Here is a 21800-nt window from a genome sequence, read left to right on the forward strand (position 1 = left end):
TTTGGAGAGGGAGAGCTTCAAACAGAAGTCTCAATTATGCAGAGGCCAAAAGAAACATTAGTGGGGTTTGTGCAGTAAAGTTGCAGAACAGAGAAAGCAATGCAGTGCAGTGCATGGAAATAAAAAAGGAAAGAGGGAGAGAGAAATTAGAGGAAATATATAAAGGCCAAAGAGTGGTTTTAGAAGATGAGGCGATGAGTTTAGCGGCTGATGAAGATTATCAGTTAATGATAGTGCACATGAGGCTGACAGTTCAGAACAAGTGTGTACTGTAATGTGCTTTCTGACGATAAGTTAGAGAGAGAGAGAGAGAGAGAGAGAGAAGAATTGTAAATCAAAATAGAGACAAAAGAAGCATCTCTCTGCTGTTGTTTTGCTATTAAATAAAGTTAAAAGAGCAGCTATGCAAGTACAGCTAAGTAAAATTTTCTCTTATTCCATTATTTTATAACTTAAGAAAGCCTGGTACACAATGGAAATGAAATTCAATAGAAAATTTTCAATTTAAGTTCTTAAATAAAAAAAGTTCTTTGTGCATGAAATGTAAAGATTTTTACCTCGTCAACTTTTTGAGGCATGCAGGAATTGAGGCAGCTTTTTGGTCACATTTATATGGTCAACCTCTAAAATGCAAATCGTGTCTTTTAGACCAATATCATGGCCAATAGAGGAATCGATATCATGAATATGTTTTTTTTTTTAAAAGAAAAAATAAACAACTGAAATATTTTTTAAAAAAAAATTGCAAATGCACATGCATTGACTGCTTCGAAGGACTGATGACATGTTCTTCATTCAGAGTTGTTAATGGAGTTTTTATAAAAATGATTAGCGGAACAGTACAGAAAGAAGAGATTCCCCATTTATCCACCTAATGTAACCTCTCTGTTCACAACATTATATATATAATGCCTGATTGTATTTTTATTAGTGTAATTTGATGCATAGCACGTTTTTATATTCGTAAGTTTTCAACACTTTCTGCACTTAAACTGTGACTTCAATATTGCATAATTTGAGAGGTGGGGCAAAGCAATATGACGCCGTCATTTTCAGTAGTGAATGTAAAGCCAGAAATTTAAGTAAACGAACAAGAAAATCCAGTTGTTAATTTTTTTTTTTCTTGAATATCAAGGCCCCACATTTTGGGGGCAAAAAAAAAAAATAACGGAGACAAAATCTTTATCACAATCTGTTTACTTTTTGCAGCAGTGGCAGTCGCTGAGAGAAAGATAACAGCTCTTTGAAGGCTGAAGCTCAACCTCATGAACATTATCCCTTACCTCACTTCACCATGGTACTCTAACGTGTCCCCTTCTCTTCGCGTCTTTTAGTGTACGTCAATATTTTGGAAATAGCGGGGAATAGAAATGAAGAATAAGCCATGACTTGAGAGTTTGAGCAAAGAGAAAATAGACGTCTGTTGCAGCAGCCGTCGACAAGCGAGCTGGACTCAACTCAATCGCAATCTATCTAATACATTATGAGATGATGGATGGCAAGCCACTTCTTTCAAAAACATGCAGACGCCTTGTCATCCACCCTTATGATATTCTTCTATGTACTCTATCTATGGTTGAAAAGTAAAAGAGGGGCGCTATTTGCCACACCTCTAATTCACTTAACAATTACCTTCTCTTACCGCAACCCAAACCAAAAAGGGTGAAGGTATTTGACCCCATTAAAATATTTTTTCACCTACATTTGAATAAATAATTTTTTTATTACTAAAATATTCATTCTTGAAATTACTATACTTTTTTTAAAGAGACTATTACTCATGATATTTATGATCATACATTTATTAAGACCAGTTTACATCAAATTTTATATGGCACTATTACTCAATTTAACTAATACTAATTTACATTAAATTTTATATGGCACTATTACTCATTATATTTATGATCATACCGCTCATATTCCTCTCAAATATTCGAGGGACGTCAACTCCACTCCTAGGAGAAAGACTGTCTTTACTCAAGATTTAAAAAATGAAATTTAAATTAAACTCGTACAATGCATCTGTGGAGGCTCGAACCACTTTCCTCACAAGTGTGAGGGAATGACTCTAGCCACTGGGCCAAACCCTAGTGGTATGAAATTACTATATTAGACAAAGTATTCATTTAAAAATATAATTAGAATGATAATTATTTTTAGGGTGGGGCTATTTGCACTCTAAAAAAATACTCAGAACACTAATTTACTTTGAACACTCATTCATTATATTTAAAACATTTAACTTGTACTATGTACACTCTTAAAATTCCAAACATACCCTTAAAGCTTCCTCTTTGTTTCTTTTCCATACATTCATAGCACCAAAACTTCTTATATGCTTTCAATATTAGTTTATCTACGATTTCATAAAAGCTCTACCCGTTATACAATAATTCTTGTTCGTACTGCAAATTATTTATATTATTATTCTAAGATCTTGAACAACAAATAAGCCATTTTTTTCTTTTCAGATTCAAAAGAATAAGCAATTTATGCCAGGCCTTTAGCAAACAATAACCAATAATCGGGTTTAATAATTGATTTAATATAATTATGCCACTCTAATAAGTAATTAAGTGGCAGAATTTTATTGAGTTTGAGAGAAAATTTGATTAGTATGATTTCTACCACATCATAAAAGTGGAGAACTTGCGTTTCATGATTTCCTTGATAAGAGTGCGAATGATTTGATTAAGTTTTAAAGATTAACACTAGTTAAAAATTAACAAATGCGTTTGTTGTGAATAAAAAATAGGATTTAAAATATTATAGTTACATTACATATTGCACGGGTGCACATGTGCATTATATGTTTGTCTTAATTAATTTTGTATTTATTTATACTAAATGGTCCTTATTAGTAAATGACATTATGGGTATATTCGTAATATAAAATTTATATAAAATTATGAGTATACCAATTATTTTTTAGAGTGCATATAGTCCCACCCTTATTTTTATCATCTTCTTTTTTCCTTGAGAGAGAGAGAAGTATGTAGAGCACAGTTATAGGGCTCATTGGGTCGTTTCTTTCTCTATTGTTTGAGTTTTTTCTTTATTTTGTTTATCTTTGTTTGATTGTTTCTCCATTTACAATTATTCTTCCGTTCTTAGTGCAAATTAGGGTGTCCCTTGGATTGAAAGAACTTAAGATGAAATTTATATTCAAATTGCCTTCTAATTATCTAAAACTTAAAAGAGTTGCTGATTGGGCTTCTTTCATATTAGCCCAAAACTTCTCCTCGTTCAAGTTTTTAGTAATAATAATACTACTCGAGATGAATAAGTTGTTTTAGTGTTTATATTTGTTGTTCAATCAAATTCAAATATAATTTCTTGTTCAAGCGTTTTCTTTCTGACGGTAGATAAAATTTTGGGACTTAAGGTAGTGGCAACATGGAAAAGATTAGAAAGAAAGAGTTAAAAATTAGTTTTTATAAAAAAAAATTATTTATTTATTTATTTTTTGAACATAGGGGTATATTAGATATGAAGGTGGGTTCATACAGTAAACGGGTTTAGTGAATATTTTTATGGGCTCGCCCAAAAATAAATGGATGAATGCATATTAATTTTGAAATTCGTATTTGATTCCGATATTGACCCATTCTTCTTCTTCTTTTCTTCCAATTAAACTCTCTCTCTCTACGGCTACAATGGTGGGATAAAGTTGTTGCATTTTCTGGTTCAAAAGTTGACAAAGACCCCAATTTTCTTCTTCTTCAATGGAGATTTTCATAAACCAATACTAATTCCTCAATCGTTCACCACCATTTCTTTTTAATGTATCTCTGTGGCTCATATCAATTTTGTCTCTTTTGAACTATTTCAAAAGAAAAGAAAAGATTATGATGGAGCACCATTGTACTATTGTAATGAATAAAATTTGTATGCAGTACAATTATTACAACAAAAATTGTTAATTCATACTTTCCTGACAACAACTCTTTTTAGCAAACCGGATGTTGGTTGATCAAAAAGTTAATATTTTTTAATTCTTTATTAAAGCAATAAGATTTAAAAAAATGAATAAATACGGACAATAAAAATTTGAAAGTATGTTTGAAGTGAATAGATGGGGAAAATTTTGAAATTAAGGTTGGGGTACGAACCATATGTATAATGTAAGAGTAATGATATTTGATCTTTTCATTGTATTTTACTCGATTCTATTTCTTAGTCAACCCATTAAAAATTCTAAATTAATCCTTACTTTTTAACATACTCCAACTTATCCTTAATTTATCTTCTTTTTTTTTTCATGCACTTATTCGTACAAAACTTATAAAATATATTTAAAAAAGAAAAAAAAAGATCTCATATTTTATGTACGTAGAAACAGGGTTGATTTAGGAAATCAAAGGGGTGCTAGTAGCTCAACCAAAAGCAAAAAAGCCCAGAACATCTACGTCAAGCGTCAATGGCCCATTTTCAGGACTCTATGCAACGTGCTGTCGATTGGAACGTTACAGAATGAATGATGCCATGATGGTCCCAGAAATTTGTCGGCCAGGTTCAGGAATTACAACTGTGAAATTGCGTTGTTTATGTTTATGTTGTGTTTGAATGCGAAATGCTTTTGGAGGATTTGTCAGCAATAGAACACTGAATCTCTGTTTTGGCTCCAGACATGAGTCCCATAAAACAGGTTTGTAGGTCGGTGGTTGAGCACGTTCTTGATAATTGTGTATTTGTGTTATGATGGCTACGCTGTGACGTGAGAGGTCTCACATTGGGTTATAAAACAACCAAGATTTATGCTTTGTGCTTCCAGATGTTCATGTGTGCTGTGACAAAAGCAGCTTTCGTGTGAATCATGTAGCGTAACTCTTTTTCTTCAGGTAACAGCTTAGTACATCAACTGCAATAGCAAAACCAGTATGACCACAAAGATGACCGAAATGAACAAGGTCACTTCGTTGATCATACGATCAAAACCGCATTCAGAAGCATAACCTTATATAAATTATATGTATATTATCCATACATAACTGGATATTTGACATCCCTACAGTAGTAGTGAGTGATATACATATTGCCCAGTATTATATTGCTCAGTGCTCATATAGCACATTTGATGTACGAGGTTCACTCTCCATTTAGAAAATGCATGTTGAAACGATTATGTAGGCACTTTTCTTAGTATTGATACTAAAGCAAACTGGAAGCTGCATCAAAAGAAAAAAAAAAAGAAGAGCAAACTGGAAGCACTACTTGCAAAGCATCTGATGAATTATTTAAAAGTCGGCTATTTTGTCTAGCATGCATAAAGTTGTCGTAAACATTTTTCAATTTTGGCGGAGAATATTTCCTTTTCCCCATAAAAACATAAGCATCACAATTTAATCTCTTAAATTAAAAAACTAACATGGTAGGCGTAATCGGCCCTTGTTTTAAGGATGGCTGTCTGACCTCCACTTTAGAACACAGTTTGGTATATAATTGTCTAACATATCGAGAACTATAATATTTTTCGCTTAATAATTGATCAGATGCTATGACTAAGACATACCAAACCAAATAGGAACGAAAGATTCCCAAAATCAACTGAACTGGATCCTTCCAACCTTATATAATGGAAAACATGAGGCTGAATGAAGCTCATCTTGTTAGGCAATCACTTTCTGGCATCCATATGCGGAGAAGTTTATCATAAAACGAGCAAGTAGCCACTACACTATTCTTTCGTTTGCCTTCCAGGGACAATCTCCCTCTCTGCCAATCTGCTCCATATGCGAGAGAGCCGTGCTTAGCATAAGTTTCAAGCACTTCAGCTTTCTCCCCTCCAACCTTGACAACTGCAAATCCATTGTGCATACATGCCGCCAAGACCAAGCCTGGTATAAAAGGGTGGTGCTTGATTCTCCAGACTCCTCCCCCTAAACAAACTGAAGTTTCATTTACCGGTTTTGAGATTGACCTTACATCCCATACCCTCAGGTATTCGTCGTAGCTACCAGTAAGTAACGTATTAGAATCACCGGGGATATTTGCAATGCAACAAACACCCATCTTATGGATCTTGGAGTTCTGAAATGCCAACTTGAATGGACTCTCCCGTATATCCCAGCCACTGAACTTACAATCATCTGAGCCAGTGTACACCATATGTGGTTGGTGGACGTCGAATGAAGTTGCCCAAAGCTCGAACTCATGAGCTTTCCATTGTTGTAAAACTTCAAGTTGTGACTCAACAACGGAAACAATCGAGACAGAACCATCGGAAAGCCCCACTGTGATGGATGTGGCTGATGGGTTCCACTCCAAACAAAGACACAAGGAAGAGCTGATTTTTTCCCCAGTGATGTCTCTCAAAAGTCCCTCTGCAACATCGACAAATAAGAAAAAAACCACAAGGCATAGCTAACTTTGTAGATTTACAAATTAAATTCTTACCTGTTAACTAACATTTTCATCACAAGTACTTAGACAAAAACCCAAATGAGAATTACACTAACAGACAAAACAAGATGAAACCTTTTAACTTGTATACCATTAGAATCCGTCTCCAAGCCGTAAACTTTCACGCAACCATCAGCATCGGCTTGAGCAAGAAACGGGCCTGCATTACCGCCAACGGGGCTCCATTTAATATCGAAAATTCCCGCTGTATCCATTCTATATAACAACTCAAGATTTTTTTCTTCAGCGTTGACATTGAATAGCGAGATGCTTCCGTTTCTACTCGGCTTATCACCTTCTTGTAAGGTATATGTTGAAGCTGCAAGCACGTGGTGATACGAATCCTGCGGACAAAACTCCACGGCGTCTGCATTACCGTCTAGCTCGCAATGTGCCACATCCATGCCTACGTTATTGTTGAAAAGAAAACTATAAATTTACAAGTGACATTCGGTTTGGCATTTCGTCGAACAGCTAGTGTGCGTCGTGACGAAGAGAAAATGCTTGAAGCTGGGAAAGAGGGAGCTTACCGTTATGTCAGCAGCGAGTTGGTGGTAAGTGCTAATTACGAACTGAACCAGTTCCCAAGGAAATTATTTTGGACTTTGAACGTGAATCAAATGACTAGATGAGCGAATACGAATCGTTAGCTGAGAATTGATGCGTACGCGCCACCACACTTTATCCAGGCCAGATCGCAGGGTGGGTTTGGCTGCGCGAGTCGTGTTATAATTATTATTTTTTTCCCTGATCTGTTAAATTATTTTGTCAAACGAAATTTATCATCTAAATTTATAAAATAAGTAATATAATTTATGATACTCACACTGAGATAATATCAGCACGTGAAAGCATATAGTCGATATCCCCAAAATAATAATGTCAAGCAAAATAGAGCCACGACAGAAACGCATGAGTCAGGTGTCGTTTTGCTGTATCTTATAGTTTGGGCAAAGCTTATGTTACATTGGCTGTAACAAACAGCCAATACACATGGGTGGTTAGATTTTGATATTTCTTAATCTAATGGATTAATTATAAGAGATATTATATGTCATAAATATATTATGACTCTAATAAATTATGACTCTAATAAATTACTTGAAAGATGTTACAATGTATAAATTATTAGAACCTCTAATAATTTTACAAAATATATAAAGTAATAAGTTACCACATTCTAACTATATACAAAAAGGATTTTCTTATGAAAGATTTTAATCATTTGATCCGATCAATAATTCAGACATGTGAGAAAATAATCAATTAAATTGAATTTCACTATATTTATAATATAAATTAGGAAACCCAAATTTATTTATAAATGAAATAGAAAAAGCAAATGATACCACATTCTAGCTATATACAAAGAGGATTTTCTTATGAATGATTTTAATCCTCTAATCCGATCAATGATTCAGACATGCGGGAAAATAATCAATTAAATTGAATTTCGCTATATTTATTAAATAAGTTAGGAAACCCAAATTTATTTATAAATGATATAGAAAAAGCAATCGAAATGTTAGAAATTAATAGTTTTAATAAAGAAAAAATAAAACAAATTAAAAGTTAAGAGATCAAATGAGTAAAAAACTTAATAAAATTTAATAAAAGACTTCAACATTGAAGATTATGATATATTAAAGTAAGAAATCATCAATATAATGAATAAAAACTCAATAAATATAAGATTAAACAAGTTAGAGATTCAATTAGATAGAACTTGGTACTGAATTTGCTATAAATATAAATGAAAAACTTAAAAAATTAAAGTACAATTATAGTGCAGCTTGGTTGTAGTTTGGGGTTTAAAATAAAACTTTAAAATTTATTGACATTTTCATAATTATTAACTTTTCGAAGGATTCAAAAAATTATAGCTGTAACGTACAGCTGATGTACCATAAGCTTTGCCTTGAAGTCTATATTTCACTTTAAAAAGATAAAGCCCAGTGGCCCACACGTGCATTTCCTGTCTCCGCTTTTGTTTTGCTGAAGGCCGAATGTCATGGCTCGAACGCCGAAGTAGGGATATTGTATTCAACCATCATATTATTATTTTTTCAATATCTACGGGGACTCTCCAAAATATAGGTAGATTTCTCTTATTTACATTCAAAAAATGTTTGGCATTGACTCTACGATAAGGGGTGATTAAGTTACATTATTATTCGTAATTTATGTTTATTTTAATAGTTGCATCCAATAACTCAATACTTAGTCACAATCAAACAACACCTTTAGCTAATAGGCACAACTTTTAAGTGGATATAAGTTATATAACTATAAACCTCATATAAAACATAAAAGTTATATAGCTATAAACCTCATATAAAACATGCATGAATGCACTATTTTTCTTTTTTACTTTTTTGAAATTCGTGAATGGATAATTTTAAATTCTAAAAGTTGATAAGTTCAAACTTGCTCCTTCTCACCCAATTCACGTGGTTAGCCACACACCCAAGATATACACATGTCCAATGAACATCAAAATTGCAACAATTCTAATTGGGCTATACGTAGTAACTCAAAGATTTAGAGTGCGTTTAATATTGATGTTAGACAGTTGTAATTTAAGAATTATAATATTTAAATATTTGATAAACACTAACTGTTGTGGTTTAAAAATTACGTTGATATAATTTTTTACTTGTATAATAGAAAATTTATTATATTTTTAATAATTTTATCACAATTATTATTTAAAATTTATAGTCACTACATATTATTAACTTTTGTTTTATAGTTACAACTGTTTTTCATAGCTATTATAATTTAAAAGATATAACATCTCAATTTTAAACAGAACCTTAATATGTAAACTTACAACCATTTAGCTTTTCTCTCTTTACGACATGGAATTTTTTGGATGGGATCTGCTTAATGTGTGTGTATGAACAACAGGTATAAAAGCTTACACTTTTTGTGGATAGTTCATGCCACAAACAAAATAAATTGGAGACACTACTTGAACATATGCAGATTCGTGGAGTCAGTTTATCTACTAGCTACCCAACATATGACCTATGGGTTGTCGTGAACTTCTTTAATGAAGAGGAGATTAGTTTTTTTTTTTTGGAATAGAAAATAATTCTTTCATTGCTTAACAATTAATAAGATACCGAATTTTTGGAGGAATATGATCTTGCCAAACAATACCATTTTTCTCCAAAGCCAATTTGGCCAAAGCGTAGGCTATGGTATTAGTTGATATAATAACATGCTAGGCTTTGAAGTTTTGAAAACCCTATTTACTGGTTTAAACTTCAGTTATTACCCAAAATATTTTAGATCTGCTACCCATCTTGTTGTTTATTAGGTCTACAACATCCTATGAGTCTGATTCAATGATCAAATGAGTCTCACTGCTTTTTTAGCCACTTGCATCCCCAGTCCACTGTTGTAGCTTCAGAAATAGCCACATTGCCATAGCACTTACAAGTTTTAGTTGCAGCTGCAATTAGATTGCCAGAGAGTCTCTAATCGCAACTCTTAAACTTATCAACTACTTATCTTAAAAAAACAACAGCATTCACATTTGCTTTTAACCAACCATCGGGAGGAGGGCATCACTACTGCTGTCTAGGATTTTCCTTTCTTGTAACATAAGCTATCTTGGGTTGTTTAATTCTCTCGAGATACTCAAAAAGCTTTCACTAAATTAACTGAATCCTGTCTTTTGCCTTCAAAAAGTAGCTTGTTCATTGTTATCTAGATTACCCAACATAAAGTTACCATTATCTCCTCATTTAAATTGCCTTGTTGTAGAGACAAAGAGTGAAGCATGTCAGTAAGATCAGGTCTTCGCCTAACTTGAAGATCTGCTGCCAACTGAGATTTTTTTTCTAAACTTTCCTAGTAATCTTACATTTTCATAAGGCATGAGAAATACTTTCCATACTATCTCGATAGCTTTGGCATGTTGGTTCTTGGAGCACCTTTTTCTTCCATAGCTTCTCAGCAATTGGTAAGAGATCTTGTGCTGCTTTCCACAAGAAGATTTTGACCTTTGCTGGTAATACAAGCTTCTAGATTGCTTGCCAAAGAGTTGAACTATGGCCTAAGTACTTGGGAAATCAGGATGTTTGAGTCTCAAGGCCACATGATATCTACTTTTTACTAAATATTGACCTCTCCTACCATAATGCCGCATCACCTGGTGTTCACTTGAAATTTTAGCCCGAGGAACTTTAACAATTTCATCGACATATTCACTCTTAAACACCTAGTATATTATTAGATTCATATTTCACTGATTCTGAGAGTCAACTAGGTCAGCAACTATAGCTTCATCAAACATTGAAGTGGTAAGGATTGGCTTGAATGTTGTAGGTCTTGAGATCCAATTATAGCCAATTCTTCATTTATAGCCCTGTTGAATCACCTGTCTCCTCCATAAAATTACTTCTCCATATGAAAGAAGGTTTGGAGCCCATTTTTGCATATAAAAAATTTGTTTGTCTGAAGTATCTAGCCCTCAAAAATTGTCGTAAGGGAATCTGCAAATTGGATGATTCTCCATCCTTGTTTGGCTGCAACGGTTTGGTTGAAGGTTGAGAAGTCTCTAAACCCCATTCCACCTCTCATCTTTGCCCGACTCAATATGTATCATCTAACCTAGTGAATGCTCCGAAAGAGGAGATAAGTTAAGGTTAAGCGTGTAAGCTTATGAGTATAGCTGATTTTATGTGTTAATTAAGTATACGTGTAACAAAAGAACAAAACTAAAGCAATTTTCAGTTGGTGCGACATTTTATTTCTATGCTCTTGGATAATTTTTTTTTTTTTAAAGTTTAAAAAATTTATTTATTTTTTGTATCTGGGTTTTATTCGTTGGAATGTAACAAATATGATATTTTAGGACGACTTTAGTTACTCAAATTGTTGGTGGATAAATTAGAGAGAAGTGCAAGATTTGTCACATTTACGAACATAGACAAATGACAAATTGCACGTACTTTCTTCTTGACGGCGATATATGTAATATATAACTGGATTCTGATATGGCAAATTGCAATCTAGCTATCATCATGTTGTTGTTATTCTCCACCTCCCCTTTAAGCTTTCTCTATTATTATTATTATATTTTTTGAAAGAAAGCTTGCTCTATTATTATTAGATGCATAGTGATTAGTGGACTTCACTTTTCATTAAAAACTGGAAAAAAGGAAGAGATTGCCATTAAGAGCACGACCTATGACCGTTGAATGACCTTTCATTATTGCTTTGTGTTTGATCCGATCTTTCAATTTGTAGGAGCTTCTTGTCTTACATTATTATCTAAGGTACATAAATAAAAATTTAATAATTGTGAAAAATAAAATTATATTATTTTATATTTTTACAATTGTTCGATTTTTATCGAACGGTTATAAGAAAATTGTGTACCTCATAATATTATGTAAGGTAACAAGTAGCCAGTGCCCAGTTTTTTAATGATATGTTTTTATATGGTACTTGAAACAATTAACAATAAAATAAAATAAAAATAACTTATATTGAGAATGATAAAATTACAACTACGTTGTATAAATAAATGTGTACAAATTAATGTGGTACGAGAGCATTAGTTATTTAAAATTATTAGTAGCTTTTATCATTAAAAAAAATTATTATTACTTTTTAACCAATCTTTTCATTTCACATTAATTTATTTGTATAAATTTTTTCCTAATCATTATTCTTGAAAGAGCCCAAAATCGTGAACTAAATTTCTTAACTTAAATATTAGCCACTAGCAACCGAAATACGTGTTGTGTTATTGAAAGCCCATCCCCGATCACCAATTCAGCAAACGTGAATTACCAAGTAATACTTTTTCCTTGGAACATATTACTTGCTTTTAATTAGTCAAAAAAACTACTCTTAGGGATTGTTGGGTGCACAAGCATTATTAATTTTATATGGGTGGTGCAGTTATCTTAAGCTAATTATAATCATGACCGTGTATTCTTTATTGGAGAATAATCAAGAACAAAACATGTTAATGCGGTCATTCTCCAAAATTATTTTATAATAACACCGCGACAGTAATATGCATTTTAAAAGTGAATAATCCTGCCGATTAAGACGGTCCAATAGTTTGATAAATGTGCGTGTTTTAAAATCTAAATAAACTCTCACAATGGAGAATAAAACTTTATCTCATATCATATGATATATGCTAGCTTCGCCTCCAAGAATAACATCGTTAATCTCCTATTCAATATTTATTTCAATGATTTTTGTATTAATTTATCTAACAGTTGTTTTTACTTTACTCTTTTAAAGTAACTTAAACAGTCATTAAAAAAAAAAAAAGTACTCGCAATCTAATCTAATAAATTGTTGTAGGAGTCATGGTATATATAACCTACATGAATCTAGTAGTTGCACTTAATAACTTGATGTATGACATTTTTTAAGATTTTAGAATTTTATTATTTTAGGTGTTTTCATATCTTTTATTTTTAATTAGAGTATGTGTCTTATTATTTTATTTTCAATATAATTATGATTTAGTTTCCTTTCAAAATTAATTTGGAGAAGTATGTTTATTTTATTATAAATAAAGAGTCATTGTTATTGTTTTCATAACTATTTGATTAATAACATCCCCATTTATTTTATTTTCTCACGAATTCTTTATCCTTAATCTCATGCTATTGAGTGGTTTAGATTAATACGATATCTAATCCATCACGAAATTGGATTAGTTTGATACAATAATTCATTACCCCACATCAAATCATAAAATTGGATTCGATTGATAAAGTGATTCACTACTTCCACATCATACTTAGACCGACGCATCTGCGTCGAATGATTGATTTTATTTTACAACTAATTTACTTTTACTGCACGCTCTGTCATAACTCAAGAATTGTTTGATTATTAACATGTTTAAAGTTATTACCTACAACTCTTAAATTGAATATAAGTTGCAAATAATGTAAATTAACTACAACTACACCTTTTATTTAAAGTTACACGGGCAAGCTTTTCAGACGGCGTTAACTGAACTACAAAGTAGTAGTATGTTTTATTAAGACTAACGTAAAACGACGGTCAAGCAATTCTTGTAAGCTTGTCGCTAGTTGAGGTTATATAAAAGGGGTTATTAATACTAACATAACAGATGAAATTGTTGTTAGTGTTGAAATCTTATTCGTAAGAATAATCCATCAATTGGTTGTCATTTTGTTTTTTTTTTTTTTTGTTTTTAAATCAAGAGTTACCGTTTTAGTCGAAGAAAAATGGTAAAGAAAAGTTAGAAATAAAGAGGAAAGGCAAGTTTTATGGTGTGTTTATTTATTAGGAATGAGAATGAGAATTAAAGAACGAAAATAAATAATGTGTTTATTTGCTTAAATAAGAAGTAGAATGAAAATAAAAGTGGTGGGTTTCACTTAAAATTAGAAATAATTATTAGAGTTTTCATTTTCATAGGAAGAGATGGAAATAGAATTTTCATTCCCTAAAATGACCATATTGCTCCACATAAATCTTGAGATTTTCATTTTATCTTCCTTATATTTTTATTATAACGACGATGAAAAATTTATTGTTGTTGATGATGATGATGATGATAAATAATAATATTATTGATTATTTTTGTAGTAATTATCTCATTAATTTTAATTGTTATGAATAATAATTATAATATTATCGCTATTATAATTATAATAATTACTATTACTATTATTTGGAATAATAATAAGTATTACTTGTAATAATAATAATAATAATAATAATAATAATAATAATGATAACAATAACAACAAATAGTAATAAAAATTATTATATTATAATAGTAATACTATTATAATTATTAATCATTATAATTGATATTATTATTATTATTTTGTTATTAATATTAATTATAGTGATTAACAATTATAATAGTATTGCTATAATAATAATAACAACAACAATATTAATAATAATTGTTATTGTTGATGTTGTTATTATTATTATTAAGGATAATTATAAATATTAATTATAATAATAATAACAATAAGAATAATAATTACCATTATTAAATAATGATTATAAATAATAATAATAACATTATATAATAAAATAAGATTAATTTAATAACTTATAATTATCCATTCAATATTAATGACTATATAATTTAGTCTTACGGTTAAAATAAATACTTTATTCTAATCCTTATTCTCCTTTATAATTTTACTCCATTTTGATTAAAGTCCCATTTCAATTAAGATCAGTAAACACACAATTACTATGTTTGACACCGGGGTGGAGATGGATTTAATTTGACGTGATGCATCATAAATGTTGATTTGTTTGGACTGAGCAAGTAACCACGACGCGCTTCATCAAAGGATTTGTTCTTCTCCAAAGTCAATGAATATTGAGTGAAATAATATAAAGCGAGAAGAGAAACTTTCTCTGTTCCTGGATGACTGACTGATGAGATTGAGGGGATGGGCTCCCTTCTCCTTGTTCGCACTCTCCGATATCACTCATTCACTTACTGCCACTCCATAGTCCAGTTCCATTCCCCCACCACACTAGTAGAGTAGTAGTTACTAAATAGTATTACTATCTCTCTTTCTCTGTTCATTTATTTTACTTGACACTTGACAATTTTAAAAATTTCTCCAGCTTCGTTAATAATAAAATTTTAGTATTCCATGTGTGTGTGTATATATGTATAGTATATTACGACTTTAGTGAAGTAACTCTCTCACTCTCTTTCTCTTTCTCTCTCTCTGTGTCTGTCTGTGTGTCTGAATTCTAATAATCTTCTTAAGAAATCGGAAGTTTCGATGGATGAACTACTGTACGGTACTTTGCACTCCACGTCGGTTGATTATTCTTTACAACAGCAGCAGCAGGAGGCGGCACTAGGGAATATGGTTTCATGGGGAAGCTATCAGAATAATAACAACAACAATAATAATAACAATGATGATGATGATGATGATGATAATATTGAGGCCTACGGTGGTGAGCATGAGATTGGGAATATTTCTGCGGTTTATGGATCGGAGCCGGAGCAGATGGGGTCCGGTAATAATTCATCGTCATCATCAGATGCTGCTTCTTCATTAATGGTGGCTGTGGCTGAGATTCAAAGGAACAATACTACTAGTTCTGAAGAACAAGTTTCCAGTGCAATCAGAGCCCAAATTGCTTCTCATCCTCTTTACCCTAAACTGCTCCAAGCCTATATTGATTGCCAAAAGGTACTTAATACTTTCCTAAGTCATTTTAACCCATTTTTATGAGCTGACAATAATTTTTTCCAAGGTTTTTGTTCGTCTCTTATGCTTTTTACTTATTTCACTTATAATGACATTCGATTTTTTTTTTTTCCTTCAAGGTGGGCGCGTCACCGGAGATAGCTAATGTGTTAGATGATATCAGGCGCGAAGGTGATGTTAGTAATAGAAACTGGGTCGTTTCAAGTTGCTGCTGGGGCGCCGATCCCGAGCTCGACGAGTTCATGGTCTCTCTTTCTCTTTGAGCAGACCCGAACCCCCACACACACACCCTCATACATACAGCTTCTCTCTCTGTAACACCATAGTTACCCGTTCGAAAAGCACAAACCCTAATTTTGTTTTATTCTTTTTTTTTTTGAAGGGAACTTACTGCGATATATTGGTGAAGTACAAATCAGATCTCTCGAAGCCTTACGACGAAGCATCGTCGTTTTTGAACAATATGGAGACGCAGCTAAGCAACCTCTGCAACGTTGTTTCCAGAAGCCATGGTTCTGGTTTCTCTCTTCTCTCTCTCTCTCTCTCTCTCTCTCTCTCTCGCTCTCTCTAATATTAACATGCGTTGCTCAGAATTAATTTCGATTATTGTTTAATGAGTTTGTCGATAATCGTGCAGTAGATCCTTGTTGCCTTCTTTTTACTTAATTTGTTGAGTCATGTTGCGAGACAGCTGCATGATCTCATTCTCATATAAATTAGGAACCTTCGTTTCAATTCTCGTATGGGAATAAAAATTGGGCGCAGTTTAGCAGAAAATGTAGCGCACTTTAGCAAGGCGAATCGGCTAACTCGTGAGAAGAAGATTTTAGTCAGTGATTGCTTTACTAGGGCAAGTTCCTATGACATGATGGCTTCTGAATTTGCAGCTGTAGTAAGCATTTAATCTTTAAGATTTAGGGATGCGCGAGATCTGATTGTACTTCACCTATTATGGCATAGTCTACAGGCCAAAAATAGAACCCTGGAATTAAGAAATTTTATGCCCCCTTAAAAATAAATGGACTTTTATGTCACTCATGGGATACAAAGAAACACATAATTTTAAGAAAATGTAAAACCAACTTATTTGGAGCCGGGTTTTTAAATGATTTGATATGTCAAGATTGTATCTGTTTTTCTTCCTAGTCTTTGTTAGAAATTGTTTATAGTGGAACAAAAGTAATAATCGTGATACTTAATTGAACAGTAAGTGATATATGAGTTAGAAAATTAATTTGTGGATAGTTTCGACGGGAAATGGAAAATACATTAGAGAGGAATTTTTGTTAGAGCCTTTGCCATTGCTTTCATCTATTCTGTCCCAACTGGCAAACTGATCTTGCAGTCCTGAAACCTAATAAGCAAACAAGTTGAGGCATTCTCTTCTTCCGTAGAAACTTCAAAGGTCATAATATATCAATCAATTTTAGCAACTTGTGAACAAGTTCCTTGTACTAGGTGGAGAGAATGCTGGTTATTTAACTTGTGTTACATATTCTTGGTGAGTGTAGTCATGATTGTCATGGTATTTCTTTTGTTTACTAACAACTTGTTTTAGTAAGATATTTTTTTTTATGTATCATCTGTAATTGAGTGGATCATGAATTGCTGTGCATGCCATCTCTGCGAATTAAAAATTCATTCTTCAAGATTGGTCTTGGGACTGCAATGCAATGCCTTTGGTTAGTTTAAGTATGGGATGTCTGAGAAATATATATATATTTTTTAAGCATAAAAAGGAACTCATAGAGAATAGTTGCTAGCAGTTCATATGTATAAAATAAATCTGACATGAAAGCAAATCTCATTTCTCCACAATTATCCACATCATCACCACAAACATATATCTGATAGAATCTTGCAACTAACACAAGATATTGTGTCAGAGTGAAGTACAATGAGTCAATGAATTAAGTTCCCAAAATATTACACACCCAAATCTTCTGGTATCGATATCACTTTCTTTCCTTTCCCGTTTGTATTTGTGTTGATCCCTTTTGAATGTGTCAACTTTGAAGCTGTGTGAATCATAGAATAATAGCTTGATTTATAAGCTTTTGCATTGGTACAGATGGGCTTTGTCGCCAAAAATGTTACTTTAATTGTACTTTTGTACTGTCAGGTTTGCAATTTTACACATATAGTATGGCCTCAGGCTTTTCAGCATTACTTAATGGGAAAGATACTTTTTTTTTTTGGTAATTACTTCGTAGTTGCACGATTACGAGGTTGTGGTTGTGGATGTGGATGTGGATGTGGTTTGCAAGTATGAACTTTGGGTGTAGAAAAGTTGGTGAATTTAATACTTGGTTTGCTTATGAGTGAATTCTAAAGATTTAATTTTAAAAGAGCACATCATCGTGGAGCCATATGGCCGGTTAGTCTCGAAGACATTCAATTGGTGAACCTTTTTTCTTTTTCAGTGATGCATGCTGGAGCATGTTCTTTGAATTTTATCATGTTGCACTATGGCTGCTTTAGACAAAACTTGGAACGAGCTTTTTGTTAAGAAGGGTTGTATATTACTTAAATTACTTAGGGAGTAATTAATTCTAGCAACTCTGGAATTGAATTCTTTTGTTGAAACAATAAGATCAAATTCATTATGACTAACTAGTTTTTGGCTAGTTAGAACGTTCACTCAGGGTTTTGCCAGTGTCTTTTTTTTTTTTAATTGGGTGAAAATGTGGCCTTTCTCTAAGTTCTAGGAATTTGATTTGTGTGTCTTGCTGAAACTTGAAGTACACAAAAATGCGAGTTGCTACATGCTTTAAAATTTAGGCTCTCCAATGGTAAGATTTGTGGGGCAGGACTCTTTACTTCAGGATGACATGATTTCAAAGCATCCAGGCTAATTATTCATTTCATCTACTTTTTGGAATATGCTTCCTAAAATTATATTTTTGTACATCCCAGTAGTCTCATGGGAGGAAGTATTATATGAATGGATGGTTTATTCTATTGCTGAAGGGTGTATGCTGTTTGTGTAGAACCTCTTAACCTGGCTGTTATAATACATAATCTCATGTTACACGCGTTGACCAAACTAAGCAGCTGTCTTTATGTTTCGGAGTGCTTGGGAATTTCATCTTAGGGTTTGTGTCATATTATGTTAAGAGTTTGTATCCTCAACTGTACACAAAATTGTTGTACTCAGTAGTGCAGTGAAAATGGCTTTCAGATCATAACTCTTAACATAATTATTTTCTATGGTATTGGAGTATTATTTTGTCTCTTTGCGCCTTCCAGTGTTATCGTTTGTTTCCTTGTGCTACGTAAACATAGGAATCCCCATTGCACATGCTTTCTGGTGCATGTGATTTCAAAATGTTTTGAGATTTTCATCTACTTCCATGCTGAGCTCATTGTTTTCTTTGACTCCTCATTTCTTACTGAAGGCATGAGAAAATGTGGTATTTTCATGTTGTAAATTTGATGAGAAGCAGGTTCTACACTTATATGGATTAGTAGTTTGTATTAGGGATATCTCTAGGTTTAACTTGGGCTGTAGCTTAGTGGTTCTAGTTATTTTACCAGACACGTATGTACCGTACGTGCCCCGTGCTCTTTATTTTACTTGGTTATAAAAATTGTTAAGTGAAAATAAAATCAGAACTAATGAAATTTAATTAAAAAAGATGCGTTTTGGGGGAACCTGCAGCCGGCATTGACTCCCCCGCAGTTGCCGCTGCCGCTGCATGCATATGAGAACCACTCTCAGTCTCCGGGTGCGAGTGGAGTATTCTTCTTGTGTCTCTGGTAGTAGGCTATGGTATCTACTTTGCATCGTTGGACATCACAACGGTTGATAAGTCAATGTCAGAGTGATTTCTGGCTCAGGTTGATCGAACACGTGATGTGACAGTAGATTTGGCTCTCCCTTGCAATTCCCAATGCTTGATCTTTGGACTTTTGGTGAAAGAAAACACAGTGCACGGCAATGACTAGTCATGACTTCACTCATGACAGAGCTTTGGAAGATGAAAAATAGTGCGTGCCTTGCGGGGTACCTCTTTACTTTTTAATCGTCTAAATGGTAAAAAGTCCAAGTCTCTCATCCATCACTGAGACTATCCCGAACTGACCCTGCCTCGGCCTTTGTCTATGATACGACATATCCACCCGCTCAGATATGTGCATGTGTGTGTTTTTATATATGGTTTAACTAAGGATCAACCCGCGTTACGTTTAACTACACACACTCGTAACAACAGTAACAATATCATCTTATTACTGTTATATTCTATTACTGTTGCTGTGAGTGTGTGTATGTCGTAACATAGCACTTGCCCTTAACTAATAGTATATGTCTTAACTAATAGAGGATTTTTATTATCTAATAAGGAAAAAAAGTAAAAATATGTAAAAAAAAAGTATTTTATCATAATGTATTTTATGTTTTATAGTATTTTATAGTATATTAAATTGTATAAGTTTATTATTTTTAATTTATTTTATATTTTAATAATCTAAGGGGTGTGTGTATTGTGAATTTTCTGTTGATGCGACCTGCCATCGCTCTCTCCCCTCCCACCCTAACTTTGTTTTAAATAATGCTTCCGCGTGAGTCTGTTTTTTTGTGTTCCATTCCGTCTCCATATGTTTTACTGTGTCACTTTATTTGGCCGCTGCGGCCTTTACCTTTCTTTTACGTGCCCGTTTTACCCTTTTCTTTTTAATTATTAAGCTGAAAAAAGAAATGATAAATCCAATAAACCTTCGTAACAAAACAAACCAAATATAACGAGATGATACATAATGGTTGTTACTTTTCTCATTCTAAATGTATATGCATTAAAAGTTAGTTAAAACGTTACATACATGTTATTAATGTCTTTACTTACCAGATGAAGCTGATCCTGGTGGATCATGGGAGGAAGATTTAAGTGGGGGCGAGACTGAAGTTTCCGAGTGTTTTCGGATGCCACCTGTGGACCGTGAAACAAAAGACAACCTCATTCGTAAATATGGTGGTTATATTAGCACATTGAAGCATGAATTTTCAAAAAAGAAGAAGAAGGGAAAGCTGCCTAAAGAAGCTAGACAAATCTTGTTTGACTGGTGGAATCTTCACTACAACTGGCCCTACCCCACGGTAAAACAAAATTTTATTTGTCACGACAACAGCATATCAGTTGGGGCTTAACCCTCTCGGAACTAGGGTTTGCTAATGAACAATTTTTGTGCAGGAAGCAGACAAGGTTGCGTTGGCCGAATCAACAGGTCTAGACCAGAGGCAGATTAACAATTGGTTCATAAATCAAAGGAAACGGCATTGGAAACCTTCAGAGAGTGTGCAATTTAATCTTATGGACAGTGTATGTGGACCTATTGTCATAAATGATTGAGGTTGGGCTGGTAATTGCCTTTTATTGCTTCACTTTTAATCTGTGTATTCTCCCTAATTCTACACTCTGCTCATGCTGCTAATGCAATGCTTACGTTTTAGTTTGGCACTCTTACCCTTTTCCGAATGTGTTGAGTGAGCGCCATTCTTGTGGCCTTGTGTTGTTAAAAGACATGATTTACTAATTAATTAAGCGTTGTGAATATTGATTGCATGCAACTTCGAAATGTTGACTTGCATCTTATCTGAAGATTATCCCCCGTTATTGTAAGTATCAATATGCATTAAATAAACCTCTGTAATTGAGTAATCTATAAATCAATAATCTCTATTATATAATAATTTTTTGCGGTTGCAACTTGTGCTAAAGATTAAATTAATAATTTTGATAAATTAATAAGTTTTTTTTTAATAAAAACTCTTATATAGCTTTGTGATTAGATTCATATCATAAATTGATAATGTGCTGAAATTACAAATATAATTATTATGATATTTTATTAAATAAAACACGAGTTTATTATAACTTTTTATTTTTCTTTAAATTTACGTATAATTGGATCTCATTTCTAATTTTGCTTATTGCTTCTAGAATTTTCGGGATTGAATTATGAAATTGCAAGAAGTTTTAAATTTTTTGTTAATTTAATTTATATTTAGTGGATTAATTCATTTTTAATTGATTATATTAGTAAAATGCAATGAATTTTTAGTTAATTAAAATATATGTTCATTATATTATATATACATTATGAATTAATAAATTATTAAATTAATCGATTAATTATTTTTAAAAAAAATTAATATATTAAATGATTTTGATGTTA

General features: G+C 32.6%; 2 protein-coding genes across 2 annotated transcripts; one reads left to right on the plus strand and one right to left on the minus strand.

Annotated features, from left to right (window-relative positions):
• Nucleotides 1–5215: 5215 nt before the first annotated feature.
• On the minus strand, nucleotides 5216–7247 carry LOC18046100 (diphthine methyltransferase homolog). Its single transcript, XM_006439789.2, has 4 exons — nucleotides 7232–7247; nucleotides 6936–7157; nucleotides 6497–6811; nucleotides 5216–6326 (listed from the first exon to the last, which is right to left on the minus strand). The coding sequence occupies exons 3-4, from the start codon at nucleotides 6807–6809 to the stop codon at nucleotides 5605–5607; spliced, it is 1035 nt and encodes a 344-aa protein (XP_006439852.1). The 5' UTR covers nucleotides 6810–6811; nucleotides 6936–7157; nucleotides 7232–7247; the 3' UTR covers nucleotides 5216–5604.
• Nucleotides 7248–15331: 8084 nt separating this feature from the next.
• Nucleotides 15332–21043, plus strand: LOC18046101 (homeobox protein knotted-1-like 6). The gene is made up of 5 exons (XM_006439790.2): nucleotides 15332–15608; nucleotides 15746–15871; nucleotides 16009–16138; nucleotides 20474–20721; nucleotides 20816–21043. The coding sequence occupies exons 1-5, from the start codon at nucleotides 15423–15425 to the stop codon at nucleotides 20972–20974; spliced, it is 849 nt and encodes a 282-aa protein (XP_006439853.2). The 5' UTR covers nucleotides 15332–15422; the 3' UTR covers nucleotides 20975–21043.
• The last annotated feature ends 757 nt before the right edge of the window (nucleotides 21044–21800 follow it).

Source organism: Citrus clementina, unplaced genomic scaffold (genome assembly GCF_000493195.1).
Source record: "Citrus clementina cultivar Clemenules unplaced genomic scaffold, Citrus_clementina_v1.0 scaffold_3, whole genome shotgun sequence".
Classification (NCBI taxonomy): Eukaryota; Viridiplantae; Streptophyta; class Magnoliopsida; order Sapindales; family Rutaceae; genus Citrus; species Citrus x clementina.